The sequence below is a fragment of the Micropterus salmoides genome, unplaced genomic scaffold (assembly GCF_014851395.1).
Source record: "Micropterus salmoides isolate LMB-PRFRI ecotype aquatic unplaced genomic scaffold, ASM1485139v1 Ms_hic_scaffold_9, whole genome shotgun sequence".
Lineage (NCBI taxonomy): Eukaryota > Metazoa > Chordata > Actinopteri > Centrarchiformes > Centrarchidae > Micropterus > Micropterus salmoides.
Genome location: NW_024044681.1, coordinates 12,501,739 through 12,517,157, shown reverse-complemented (window position 1 = coordinate 12,517,157; position 15,419 = coordinate 12,501,739). Strand labels below are relative to the sequence as shown.

At 38.0% G+C, this 15,419-nt stretch overlaps 1 protein-coding gene across 2 annotated transcripts; it reads left to right on the top strand.

Annotated features, from left to right (window-relative positions):
• Positions 1-7,688: 7,688 nt before the first annotated feature.
• Positions 7,689-15,278, top strand: sc5d (sterol-C5-desaturase). 2 transcript variants are annotated; one of them, XM_038709162.1, is made up of 5 exons: positions 7,689-7,833; positions 8,683-8,900; positions 11,726-11,858; positions 11,967-12,067; positions 13,139-15,278. In XM_038709162.1, exons 2-5 carry the CDS (start codon positions 8,691-8,693, stop codon positions 13,601-13,603), a joined length of 909 nt encoding a protein of 302 aa, XP_038565090.1. In that variant the 5' UTR covers positions 7,689-7,833; positions 8,683-8,690; the 3' UTR covers positions 13,604-15,278. The 2 variants fall into 2 exon arrangements, with proteins under 2 accessions (XP_038565090.1, XP_038565092.1); XM_038709164.1 differs by lacking the exon at positions 7,689-7,833 and adding an exon at positions 7,894-8,061.
• The last annotated feature ends 141 nt before the right edge of the window (positions 15,279-15,419 follow it).

Sequence of the window (15,419 nt, the reverse complement as noted above, 5' to 3'; positions counted from 1 at the left end):
GAAGTGTTCACTGATGATTGTCTTTGTTTGCCTTTATTTCTTTCTTTGTGTGACTCTTGTTCCTTTTAAGTGAAGACCTTTTGTGAAAATGGGGTGATGCATAAGGCAGCAAGCGACATTTACTTAAATAAAACAAAATCATAGGATGAGACATTTGTTGTAAGGCTAAATGGACTCTTATTCATTGTTTTTTTAAAGAAAATTAAAAGTTAAATGGTGCGTAGAAAACACAGAGTCTTTGAAATCAACTGAAAATACATCCTGAAATTTATAACACTTGGTCTAAATAAGACCAAAGTAATTGTACACTAATGTAAAGTCCTTAGGATTTCAATCCTGATAGATTTGGTCACGCCTGTGGTTACTGGAGGTTACACTCACTGCATTTTAATGATATTTCACACCTTACTTTGGTATTGGCAACAAACAAGCCTTGAGTGGCCTGAAGAAGAACGGCTGAGAAGATTCATCCGATCAAGCTGATTTAATAAAAGATGAATGAAGACAGTCAGCAGTGCTGTAGGATTTTATGTTCATTATGTGAAACGCAATCATATACAGGCTTTTTGCATCTTCATCACATCCAGCATGTGCATGTATTGTGTATGTGTGTATTTCCCTTCGCCTGGGCCACACCTCTACCTGTGCTTGTCAGCTACATCGCTGAACTGCTGAGGTTCACACGCATGTGGTGTCCAAACAGACAGCCTAGCTGCTGCGACGCTGCTACTGCCAGCCCTATCTTTCTCCACAGAGTTTCCCTTTGATAGTGGCCATCAATGACAGATGTTTTATTTCATTATGAATTTCATTTATATTTAGTTTAGTTTATACAGTAGGTTAAAAGTTAAGAACTCAATTGTTACACACATGTCTGTGACATATTCTACAGATATGGACATTGGAACTGTAGTGATAGGTGAAATGTTGTTGGCATGATGTCAATATGACAACAGATCATTTTCACTGACTGAATTGTCTCAGTCACACAGAAAAAATAGGCGACAGAGCGAATCTCCAGATGATGCGCTGCTGCAGCCTCAACACTCACGCGGGCTGTGTGGGTGCTCTAACCTGTTAACATGGCCACCAAAATGAAAAACAAGGGATTCCACGTTGCTCTGGTATATGGTGTGGCCCGGGTGTAAAGCGGCTGAGGTTCATAAGGTAGAGTCCTTTAATGGAAGGGTTGGCAGTTTGATCTTTAGCTCCTCTTGTCTGCATGTCAAAGTGTTCTTGAGCTACAGCTGCAATTGTTTGTGACAGTTAGGTTGGTGCCTTGCACGGTAGCATGGTAAATGCCATTTACAATTTTCCAAAGACTGACTCCACAACAATGACAACGGCAACTGAAAGGCAATTAAATGAAATGGCTATTGAAAAAAAAATCCTGCCATATAGAAATATTTCCATACTATATATTAATTGTGTATAATACAAACTAACCTTTATAGTTATACTAACGGAAAATGATACAATAAAAGCCAACATGTTTTGCCCACTGATTGGCCTTCAACATTGGGAAGTACAAAGCAAAGGGAATGAAGCATCTAAAAAGAGAGAGAACCTCATTCCAAAAAGCGTGTTCTTTTGCCCCTCTTTGCGGAAGAATTACATCAGACTGTACCTCTCAGGATGTGCAGGATAGATAGAAAGCTTCAAAGAGATCCATGTGCCACCTGTGTGATGAGTGAACTTTAATCATCAAAGTGGAAAGGGTGGAGCATGTTGTGTCCAGAAGGAAATTTGCATTTTAATATGTTTTAAGTTGTTTGATTGAACAGTGTGTGGATATTTTTCAGAGCCAAATCTCATCTCGGCAAATACTGGCTCACTGAACAGTTGACTGCCTGTTAATAAATATTCAAAGACCCTGATGAGGCCTCATGATGCCTTCATGTGGGTTTGTGTTTAGTCCATTTCAATGACCTTCTGATGTGGTGTTCAGTGGGAATTCATGTCATCATATGTTCTGTTAAACCGTTCTTATTTTCTAGCACGACAGTGAAATGCTGTCACCTAGTAACAGTGATCTTATGACGTATACCTCTTGAATGCCAAGTATAATGTGCTCTTAACTTCTCATCTCAAAAACACAACCCCACAAGTTTTATTTTGAAGGCAGCATAGGGTGCATGTTTCAGTAAGAACTGCTGACCAAAAAATCCATTTCCTCAATATTATAAATATTATATTAAATTAATAATAATTTAAATTTGTTGAATGCAATACAGACTTAAAACTATTACTGATATATTTTGTCCTTCTTTTGTGGTATACAAAAACTCCAAGTCTGTAAAATACTGTTACATTTAAAGACTGTTGCTGTTTACTACTTTTACACTGCCTTTCTTTCTTTCTTTCTTTCTTTCTTTCTTTCTTATCAGTAGTAGAGAACCAAGGTTGGACAGGATGATCTCACCTTATAGTTCTGAGTAGAGGTGTTTTCGAAGTCATAAGCTGATCTCAAGTTTTGGTTGTGAGCTCCTAAGTCCCAAGTTGAGACCAATGCGTGCCAAGTAATTCCAAGTCCTTAAAATTTTTAAATACTTATTAAAACATATTTCTATCCATAATGAATGCCTCTTCAAATTGGTATGCATTACTTGTCTTTCAAATAAACTTTAGAACTCTGAAAAATAAAGTAAAACTGTGAAGTTACAAGTGTCAAGTTGCAAGCCTTTTTTGATTTTGTTATGTCTAAAGTTATTACGTTTATGACAAATACTGAACATGAAGCTGTAGATATGAAAGAAATTTGTTTTTTGACCAGAGAATGAGTATACTTCTAGCAAGCAAATGAGCCTGATATATGGTGTTTTTTTTCCGTAATGTTGAGCACATGCAAGACAAAATCAAAGCAGAAGGCGGTGATGATGAGCACTGTTACAGAGAGTTAAGAACATGCTGAATAATGCTGAGGGCGCAGATTAGCATGTTGAGCACACAGACAGGGAGCTGAGAGGTCAGAAAAAAAACTTATACAGTGGAGTATGGTGCAGGAATTGAGTGCTGAGAGTGCATTGCCCTGCTCACAGAGTGCTTGTCTGCCCTCGCTCAACTTGCTTTCTGCTCGCTCTCAAAACTTTATTGATGAAAATGACTGATGAGATTTCTTTTTGGAGAAATCCGAGCTAAACATAACCAGAGTGCTTTTGTTGCCTAAACCTAACCATACGTGGGACTAAGGATGCAGAGCCTGGGCTCTGTCCTAAACTTGTAACTTCTATAACTATTTATCCTTACAGAATCGTGGGGGGGCTGGAGTCGATCCCAGCTGACACTGAGCAACAGGCAGGGTACACACTGGACAGGTAGCTGCTCAATTTAGTAATATGGAGATGTAATTTCCAGGAGACAGGGTTGGATAGCCATAATGACTAGAAATTTGGGTTATAGTAAATATAGACTCCTTGCTCTGGTGTGTAGTCTTGTAGTAAAATAAATGCCGTTATTTCAGCTTAAAACCAAAGTTGTAACGTACTATTATATATTGTTATCTGTTCTCGTAGTATCACAGCAGAAAATCGGCCTCCAATTTGTGATTTTGTCACATAAATCATGGCAGTATCATGGTAGAGTAAATTTATCGTTGCAATATTCATACAACATAAACTGCATTTCAGAGATAATTCTCATTTCATGAAATTTTATGAGACTGGATTATTTATGAGCAGATGCAGCCCAGGCTCCAAACTGACTAAACAGCAGCAGCTGTGGCCGGCACTATCCAAATCCAAAGAGGAGGTGAAGTGGTTCTCATGGCTGGTTGGCTTCATGTGCAGGATACTCTGATCCGACACATCCAAGAATCTGGCCCAATTTTGTCAATGAACACAGGATTATGTATCATCTTGGTGGCAGGTCTCCCTATTTTTTTGTCAATGAACTGTGAACGGTGAGATGTTTGTGTTGGCTTGGCTCTCATCCACGATAGTGCTTCTGAGAAAGTTTGGCTCTAATGTGTCAATATGAAATATGTGGATGTCAATTAGCCTAGTTTGTGCTCAGCAGCATGCAGGTGTGCACACGCAACACTATCAATATGAAGAATGCTGAAAAACTTTGCTTAATGAATCTTTCTGTCTGGGTAAAATGAAAGAATCATTTCTGTTTATTAGTGCTTTGGTTCTGTTTTCAAAAACTGACCTTTCTTTCCACTGGTTATAACACCGGACTCACCTGAGATCTGGGAACACGGCATCATCGCTGTAACAAAGTCCATGGGGCAAGATAAGCCATTAAACAATCAGAGAGGTTGTAAGCAAACCAGCAGTTTACCCAGATTATCTAAATCACATTATTTGGTGGTAAAACCATAAGTGAGCGCACCAGAAATGTCACAATAATCCCTCGATAAATTTGGCTAACGTGGAAATTTTTTTACAGGCTGCCTGATTATCTGAACACTCGTGTTTCCTTGTCAGATTTTTTTTTTAGCATGGCTGCATTCCCAGATCTCAGCAGTTAACTTGATGAGTACAATGTTTTTATAAATGATAGTAATGATGACAATTATATACTGAATATATATGCAGGAACAGGAGAAGTGTGAATCAGACACATCAGCATTAACGAGATAATCAAATATAGCTTAGATGATTTTGCTTAGATAGTTGTCACCGTGCCTCCAGTTGTGACAGGTTTCTACAGTTTTTGATTACATTTGCCAAAGTAACACATCCACTGTTGTTGCCTACTGAGGAGATGATGAGCAGCAGGTTATCTGGGGCTCAGCATGAGTATTGCCTCTCTGCAGACATCCTGATTGGCTGATGTGTGTGCACACAGAGTGAGATGCTTTCACAGCCTGCAAGCTCCAGCTCTACTCAACTCAACTTTCTTCTAAAGTAGACAGTTCCACAGACAAATGCACTATTAAAGAGACAGCGTTTCTTTACTCATACATACAAGACATTTACTTTATACTGGGCATTCAGTGTGTGACTAACAGTCTTCTAAATATTGATAAATCAAAGCAGGTGATGCCTACTGTAAAATGAAAAAATATTTTGTGTGCTTTAAACACTGACTATTCACACATTTACTCTAATATATTTTCTTATTTATTGAGTGGGATTGCGCTGGGTTTGGAAGCATAATGGAACTACTACTTTTTACAGTTGAGGTTATACTTTGCTTTGTTTTTAAACTTTTGCAGAGAAGAAACTTCATAGTACAGGGTGGCTGTGGCCACGGAGGTAGAGTGAGTTGTCCACTAACTTGGGCAATAAGTGCAGCCATTTAATCTTTACGTGATTTATCCTCAAACATTACACTACCAAATGTTGGGCATATGCATGAACAGAGAAAGTCTAATTCATTATATAAGACAGTCTACAGCTTTGTATTAATAAACACAATAGTGTGGCCATCTGCTATCCTTCCAGCACCACATGATGAGCAGTGGATAATTGTTTGATGCTAAAAGGGCAGAAATGGTGCTGCTTGTTATGCTAATGGAAGGAAAATCAAAAACTTGATCACTGCCAGTGACTACAGCAAGCTAATTTGTCTCAAAGTATGTGTAAAGGTAGCTCAATATGACACCAATGCATGCGTGTGACTACCCTGGCCACAAAGCCATATTAAAAACGTTTTTTAGTGCATTCATGCATTTTCTGCAAATCTCTGAAATGTTGTTGATTATATGCCAAATTTCCAGTCTTTGCTCGCTGCTTTGGGTGACCATAACCTTATTTTAATATTGTTTTCAGCCAAGTAAAGTAGGGATCTGTGGAGAAACTTTGGAGACAGTGGCTTCAGAAAATTGTAATCAGTGAAAACACAGAATACATTCTGAGACAAATGTTAGAAAACTGAAATAGCAGTCACCATAACCATGTTCCATTTATTTTTTGTTGTATTGGATCATGTGAAGTCTCCAAATTCCACTATTGCTGGCAGAGTGTAGCTAGATGAGGTCAATGTAATGCTTGCGACAACAAAACACATTTCCATTCAGTTTCATATTATTGGGGTGGCAGCACAATTTTCACATGTGGATATCTTAAAACCTCTACACATTAAGTTGAAAGTATCTGCATGGCTTGATTTCACCAGCACCAGGCAAGAGAGAAGATATGGGTTTTTTTTGTGATTTTAGTGAATTTACCAGACGCTGTTCAACAGACATACATGTTGTTTTGGGGAGCGGTCATAGATGTCGTTTTGGGACACTTGACATTTGAGCTATTTTGTCTCATCAACAATAGTGAGGTTGAAGTATTTTTCATTGTTTGCACAAGGTGACTGGGTATATTTTTTAATTATAGAGTTATAAGTTACTGTGTTTACTGAGTTTAAAATAAAATTGCGTTCACTGACTTTTGCAACATTTGTGAATGACCTCTCCATCCAATAAAAATAAATATATATCTGTGCCAAGTGTCTAAAAGTGCTTCTTGAAAGATGGGAATAGATTATAATACTATCTGGCAGTTGTTACTGACAAGCTCTTAACTAAGACGTAACATCTGAAAGCGAAGACAAGATCAAAACCTTTTTATTTACAGGGCTTAAAGTTCATTGATGGCCCCTTGTAGCTATTCAACGGCCGTAGATAAAGAAGTTTCATTTAAAATGTTTAGAAGTCCCTGGTGGTAGCTTAATAAAAACACTCTAATGAAAGTTGATCACAAAGAAGACTGGCTTCTATTTAAGAGTAAATGAATGAATGAGAAGAGAGGAAAAAACACCTGGTTTAAGAGAAAAGAAGAGCAGAAAAACAAGAGCCAGTCTTCAAAATATAACAAAATAACAGAAGAATGTAAAAGCTTCTGCTGGTGGCTTATAGACATGTAGAAAAATTCTTAATCTTCAGAGGTATCACTATAATATTTATGCTGCCTATAACCCCGTGCATGAAGTCAACTATAATACAGTGTATCAAAGGGTGAGGCTCCTCCCTCTGGTACCTTAGAGCACTGGTGACACCTTGTGGCTGGATGGCTTTCAGTTTCACAGCAGGAGGGAAGCAATTTGTCTCTGCCATTAAACAGTTTTGTAATTTGTTTTATTTATATTGACAGCGAAATTTGAAAGTAAAATATTAACCCAATATTACAAACAGTAGAAGACAGAAAGCCACCAATGTAATAGTCAAATATGGACCTACAAAGCTGGTCAAAGTACTGCTACTGCAGCCTGAAGATGCAAATAACGGATTACAAAAATTAATACACGTGTCAGTCTGGTGGACCTGTACGCCAAACTTAATGCAGAAGTCAAAAATATTTGTCCTTGCTAATTTGCTACAAAACACAGTTAACAGAACTTTATTTAACGTTTACCCGATTAAGTAGTCTTTTCTGGAAAGTTCTCCATGTCACTGTTTGAATGACAAGATTACTTTGCCCTGCTTACAAGCACACAACTTATGTAACACAAACCATGTTGGGTGTATTATTAGTGTGGACGATAAAGTGTTTTATTCCTGAAGTTGTAGCCTAGGCCTATCCGTTCGGGTAAAAAGGAGACTGAACCCATTTTACAAGAGAGCAAGGGGCGCATCTGTCTACATCTGGGCCTGGATTTTGCTGATAATGTGCAGGTCTTTGTCGTATGCAGCATCAAATGGGTTTGTCGATAAGCCTGGGGGCGTTTCAGCCCCTATTTGCAGGACTTTCAAGCGTGGTAGCGCTGCTTCTGTAGCACCATGATCAGATCCTCCAATTGGCCAATCGGAAATCATAACAAACCTGCCGTGATGTGAAAGCACGAGCTCATTGGATGCCCTAGATGACGATATAGGTACATCACTACTGATTGGTCGCTAGCCAGCCTTCAGTTCAGCATACGTCCCTTCACGGTTGTACGAGCAATCTACACAAGGTACAGTACTATTTACAATTGTAGCTATAACTTTATATTACTAATATGACAGTGCAACTCAGTTACTGGCTGATATTACAGTGAGATGCAGACTTTTGTGTTTGTTAATTCAACAATAGGCTATATTTACCTTTTCATGAAGCTGTCGCACGTCGGTCGGTCAGGAAGTTCAATAAATGTGACATCTCGATCACTTCTCATTTGTTTTTCCACATAATTAACGTACAGGTATAGTGTGCATTTATTAGCAACTGTGTATTTGTATCACCTTATGGTTCATTTGTCATATTCTTTGTAACTGCAGACATGAAATTCATTGTAAAGTAACCTCAGCATTTTGCACCTTTCAGGGATCAGAGACCACATTAACATGGCTACACAGAAAATAGGCTACACAGAATATTTAATACACATCTCTACATCCTGTCTGATACTGTAGTGGCTTGTATTAGAAGAGTTGTCACATCTACTAGTTATGTTAAAAATAATTATTTGGATCTTTCTCCAATTATACTGAAAGACATATTTTATTCCAACTGTTTTATATTATACTGTCAAGTATAATATAAGACATTTGTACACACGTCATGGATACTTTACAGGTTGTTATTGGCAAGCAACTTTAGTAAACACTTTATTTTAGACTTTTATTGCTAATACAGCTTATAAATGTTAAAAATTAGAAAGGGGATGTGGATAGTTCTGTAAATGTTATGTCCCAGGTGAGATGGCAGGAAAAAACAGGGCTTCTGGAAAATGCTGTGTACTTGGCATCTTTATAAAATGTGTCTTTATGTGATGTTTGAATGTCCAACTAGCTTCTCTCTGTCTCCTTGCCATCCATTACAGATTCAAACATGGATCTTGTGCTGAATGTTGCTGACTATTACGTCCTCACCCCGTATGTGTACCCTGCGTCGTGGCCTGAGGACGGAGCCCTGCGGCAGATTATCAGCCTGTTGGTGCTTACGAACCTTGGGGCTGCAGTCCTGTACCTGGGCCTGGGAGCCATCAGTTACTACTTCATCTTCGACCACAATCTGAAGAAACACCCACAATTTTTAGAGGTATGAAACCTGCATCCACTGTTTGAAGTGGAAAAAAAGAAGTGCCAGTACTCCCTATATTCACATGTTGGCACGTGTGTCAGCTAAATCTACATCTGTCCACTGCAGATGCACAACCTGGATGAGTAACTAGTATAAATTATGGTAGTATTATTATAATATAATAACATTAAATACAAAGTGTAATGTTAATATAGTACTTTATTGGTAGTATTATACTAATATATTATTTATAAGTTACTTTATTTGGATAGTCTGCCTACAATATTATTTTAGTCTGCCTACAAATATTTGTAACATTTCAACAGCTTATTAGTTGAGATTCAACAATTCAACTGTTTCACAAATGAAACCATTTTCTGATATTACATAACTGTGGTTACGGTTTGGTTAGGTTTAGGCTCAAAGTCATCTTGATTAGGTCTAATGTTTGGCTATTCATTATAATTTGAGATAATAGTATCATATACTGTATAGCCTACTATAATATCAATTCAGTTGAGCAATACAGGAGGTTAAAAATACATAACCAGCATTCATAATCTCTGTAGGTTTTGTTTCTTTATTAAATCCTTGTGCAAGAAAAATGGTCTACAAAGAGTCAGCCTCTAATTTGTTAATGCTAACTTGTTAAAGTACAAACTCATCAATAATCATAACCATTCATGCATAGCAATGAGTTCAACATTTCGAAAGTTTATTGCAGCAGGTCAACTTAATGTCCCGCCCCATCCAAGCTATGATTGGTCGGTTCACAAAAGTGACAATGACAAGCGACTGTTTAAATAGTTGAACATGTCTGAACAAAAGGCTTAGTGGCACACTTAAGTTATCCAGCTGGGATACTTTCTCTAATTCCTACTCTGTCTCCGCTGACAGAGAAAAGCAGACAGATGAGAACAGAAACAGCTGAGCGTGAAGTGCCTCCTGGGTTATGCAGTTTCTTTAGGGCCATAAGGATCACCCAAAGAACTTGATAAGGAGAAGACAGAAAAGAGTACCTGGCAGTTTATGAGAAGTGCCAGCGCGCAAGAAAAAGTTATGGTACACCAAAGAGTAAAATGTAGAAGTACCGGCCCCTTTAAGCACTTTTGTATCTCCTATTATGATTGGGGTAGTAATAAACCGAGTGTTGGCACTGCTTAACCCTAAGCAATCACTTGAACTACAAGGAGGGGAAACACTTATGGGAACTTTATTTTGTGCCCAGAGGGTTTTTCAGTTTGTTTTCCAGCAAGGCATAGTATACATAAAATAACACAGACGTAAAGTACAGAGGGAGTGGAGGTGTCCTGAATACAGTGGGCTGGCAGTTGCAACAACAGTACTCACTGGTGTCCAACTTTCACAGGTTACTGAGCCACAGCAGGAACACTTGGCAGAATAAAATGCAATTTAGTTATGCAATAAATGTACAACCTTTTTGAAACTTATTATGCTCAGTTTTGTTGAGGAGTCGACTGAACTTTATACTTTTTGGTGTTGTTGGAGCATACTATGGCTTCAGAGGCTAGAATGAATTTTTATGATTTTTTACTTTGTATTCTATTGTTTTTTACAGTAGTTTATATATTCCACCACTTATAGTGTCATTAGTACCATTAGTGCCTGACAAACTATTTTTGTGTTGGTGAGGAGCCTTTATGTAGTGTTGTAAAGGCCTCACTGTGCTCCCAATGAACTAGTTGTAAGCTGTGTTGTTTGACCATGGCTAAAATGATTACACCTGTTCTGAATGGCCACATCGAAGGCTGTCATAATCTCCCTGCTATATTCCACTGTCTCCTTCATCTCTCTCCTTTGTTTATCTCTGTAATCTTGATACATTCATGGGGTTGCACTCAGCTGAAGTGCTGTAGTTGTGTAAAGAATGAAAAAGAAAGTTTGAGAAAGAGGTTTAACACCAACCTTAAAGGTTAAGGTTTTATTCTGTTTTTCTTTGTTTTGTCAACAAATGCCACAAGAAAAGAGCAAAACTAATTGAGAGTTTGGGCTGTTTCTCAGTACTTTACGATTTCCCTGTCCTGTACGTGAGCTCGGCTCCAACCCCATTCAATCCCTACTGAAGAAAACAGGTCACAAATTTGTAATTTCATCTGCAAAAAAAGTTAATTCATTCTCTAAAACAGCTGGGTAGTGTTCAACCGGAGTACATACACATGCATTTGTTGGGGAATATTTTCAGCTGTGAATTAACACGCATGTGGTGTGCTAGTGAGTGTTTACCGCTGCTGAACAGTGTATGTTGGTTTGACTCCAAATAAACTACAGTATGTGTGTGTGTGTGTAAGGAACATGTCATCCAGTGCAACAGGGTGGCTCAATTATGTTGTTTTTGGACAACAAAGGAGGTCTATGACACAGAGAAATAAACTATATCATGCTGTGGAGAGACAGACAATACTTGTTAGTGTGATAAATTCATTGTTGGTTTTGGTCATTTCATAGGACTTGCTGCAGACAAGAAAAATAAAGAAAATTACCAGTCTTCTGTGAGTGTTCAGACACAGTTAGCCTTCCTCAGCCAGTGTTGCTAAAGGGTCACAACAGGAACCAAGACACTCTATTAAAGATAAATTAAACCAATCAAATACAATAATAACACAAACAATGAAGTGGAACGTCCACACAGCCACAGGTTTCAGCTCTGATTATCACATTACATTTCAGTGTTTATACCATGGATGCTAATTGTCTCCAGAAAGCCTTCTATACACAGCCTCTGTATCTTCTTATGTTTGTTCATTCCTTTCTTTATTTTTCACTACTTTCTTATTTATTTAAGCAGTTATTTGACATGTATATTTAATTATTTTCCTTCTTAGAATCAGGTTCAGAGGGAGATCAAATATGCGATGACCTCTCTTCCCTGGATCAGCATTCCCACAGTGGCCTTGTTTTTCGCTGAAGTTAGAGGATACAGCAAACTGTACGACAATGTCAGTGATTCTTCGCTGGGTAAGTTGCAGAATTACTTCAGCAGCTTTCATTTGTTCTGTAATCTTGTTCTTTCCATGCATTTGTCATCAGACTTAAGTTCTGGGAGGTGACATGGTGTGCTTTCAGGTTGGCCTGGGCTCTTCCTGAGTATGATCTCCTTCCTGTTTTTCACTGATATGTGTATCTACTGGATTCATCGGTTCCTACATCATAAGCTAATTTACAAAGTGAGTAAAAGGCTTTCTTTTAATTTATTAAGTTCACCCCTCCAGCTGCTTAAAAGGCTATGTAATGAATTTAACATCAACACAGTATAATTACTGAATCATAGATATGGGTCCAAATCACATTTTATAATACATTTTATATATACGGGTTAATTCACCCAAATCCCTAAAAACACATTTTCTTGGTATCAAATCGTGCAGATCATTGTGGTTTTATTTATGCAGGTTTCGTTTCATTTACGCCCTCATTGTTTGGGGTCCCACACTCTCAACTGCTGTATGTTTAAAAATAACAACTGCAATTGCCAAATCAACCAATTGTCTTTTCTTTGTAGTATTTTTTCTTTTCTTCCGACTCTATTAAAACTCAATTTGTAGAAATGTACTGAAGTGGTAACCCTTCTTGTTGCCACTGGGCTTTCACATTTGATTAAGGAGACAAACTACAGAAATTACCTTAATACATTGTAATCACACCTTATAACAAACTGTTTTAAAACCCCAATAACAGAAATCCATATTTTACTATGTTTTACATCAGGGATATGGGGTGAAATAAGGAAAAGTAATCCTGTATTAAGCTAATATATCTATGTCGAGTATGTTAAAGAGGACCAGGAGTTTCCAGGATCCCAAACAAGACATAAGGTTTAAGTATAACCTAGTGTTCTGTCATTTAGTCTGTAAACCATTAGGAAATCAAATTTAAACAACAGAGAAATAAAGGCATCTTTATTGCTGTTACCAGCACATGTTAACCTGCATTCACTGCATCTCCTCTTATCTTCATTATTGATAGAGTTCTCTTTAGCATGGTCACCATTTGACACTTTTAATCATTTCAATCAATTCACTTTAATTACCAAAAACAAATGGAGGTTATACACGTGTGAAGTAAAGTTTTTCAATTCAATTCAACTTTATTTATATAGCGCCAAATCACAACAACAGTAATCTCTGAGCGCTTTCATAAAAGAGCAGGTCTAGACCGTACTCTGTGAAGTCACAGTGATATAGCCTTTTAGAGAGAGCAGTATCTTTCTGACCTCTTTGCTCTCTTACTCCTAACAGCTGTTTCACAAACCACACCACTTGTGGAAGATCCCCACTCCCTTTGCCAGCCATGCCTTTCATCCAGTGGACGGCTTCATGCAGGGACTGCCATACCACATCTACCCCTTCTTCTTCCCCCTTCACAAGGTGCTCTATCTGGCCCTTTACATTTTCGTCAACATCTGGACCATCTCTATCCACGACGGTGACTATCGTGTCCCCGGCGCTCTGACTCCTGTCATCAATGGTTCAGCTCACCACACTGACCATCACCTCTTCTTCGACTACAATTACGGCCAATACTTCACTCTGTGGGACCGCTTGGGAGGCTCCTACAGGCATCCTTCAGCTCTAATGGGGAAGGGTCCCCATGATCTGATCCGGAAACTTCGAGCCGAGGGAAAGTTAGGAGATGACAGAGTGAAGGGTCAATGGCAAGTGAATGGATGTGCTGAGAGAGGAGTCACATGTAAGGAGGAGTAACAGAAAGTGAAATTATGATTAATTGCTGAAAGTGATCACTATTTTTGTAAAGACAATGTGCAACACCTATATTTAGCTGGAAAACATATCGGATCATAATTTGAGTTCCTGTACTTGCCAAATTAGCTATTGTGGAGCATCTTGAGGAGCATCAAAAGGCTGGAGCTACTGGAGGGGCAACACTATCAGTGACACTGTGTGAATGGGAGTTTGACTTTATGATTAAGACCTGGGACTGGTGTCAGGGTCGATTTTGACTAAATCTTAGATTTAACAAGTAGTTCAATTTTATAAGATCAGACTGAATCTGAAAACTGCTTCAAAGGAAAATTATATTTTTCAACAATTCCCAATGTCATGCTAAGTTTGCACTTTTGTTAGAGAGATACCGGAAACGCAACTACGGCAAAAATATGTATATCGGGGTAAGCAGTGCAAGCCTCTTATTTCTCTTTCAAACTTTCATAGTCTGACTGAAAGTAAACCAGAACTACAAATTAGCTGACTTGATCAGCTAGCTAACTGCATAGAGGTTTACTTAAGACCCAGATTGAAAATGAAAGGACTTTTCCTTTAAGGCTCTTTTCCCTACTTTAGAAAGGTTGTGCCTTCTGGTGAAATTTAGCAATTATAAGGCCATTTTACCAGGAAAATTTACAGCAGCAATAGCTGAAGAAAATAAACGAGGAGGCAGATAGCATGAGAGTAAACAGTTTAAAAGCTGTAGTCAGCACATTCAAAAAGTCAGAGTTATGGGATAAACATCTGTGCAACAGTAATTGTTATCTTGGACACAGCTCCTCTGATAACACTGGAGTAGGGTGGCTACTATCCTTAAGCAGTTTAAATCACTTTAGATTAGTCTAGAGTAGACTGGACTCTATCAGTAGACCAACCTTTGTGCAACCATCCCCTGATGAAACTAACATGGTATGATGAGGCTACAAGTTTACTCATTAGTCAAGTTTCTTGGTTCTTTGGTTTCAAGTTCTGCAGGCATTGTTCATGTACAATAATACTGATTGTAAGTATAAGACTGTAATGACAGAACAAATCTCTTGCATTGCAACTGTATAGTATCAGTGACAGCTGGAACACGCTTCAGTTATTGCATTTAGTTCAGTTTGCTATAATTTCAGTGTTTCTGCACCAGAACACAAGCTTTACAGATTGGATGGACAAACATGGATGCAAAAAATATATAAGATAAAATATTTCAGTTACATATCAATTACACGGTTCATGTTCTGTCTCTGTTGAGGTGATTGAATCATCATTAGTATGAGAATAAAACACCTTTCCCCCTTTTTATCAGTGGATGTAGGCTGTTTTGACTACATCCACTGATAAAATTTCCATCTCCCTTAAATTTTAAGGGAGAAAATGCTATACATTAAATTATAACAGTTACACATCTAAAACTAAGCAAGTGCCATCCACAGATGAAGAACTCATTATATGGTTGAGAGCTCGGGGAAAAGCTAGTTGAGCTTTTTCCTCAACTTTCAAGCAATCATTTGAAAATGAATATTTATGGTTTGTTTGTTGTAGTCAACCAAATGATGATTTTAATACATACATGTATTTCCTTGTACACACGACGCACCTAACTCTTTTATTAAGCTTGTTGAGTGGAAAATTCAGACAGCTGATAAAAGAACATTAAGAAACAAAATGGACTTCCTGACATTTGCAATTGTTCATGGGTAGATTCAGTGTGCTATATAAACAAGCAGGTAGAGCATGTAATTACATAGCAACCATTTCAGCTAATATGAAAGTCTTATATGCAAAAGTGCCAAAGTGTTAAAGCAGA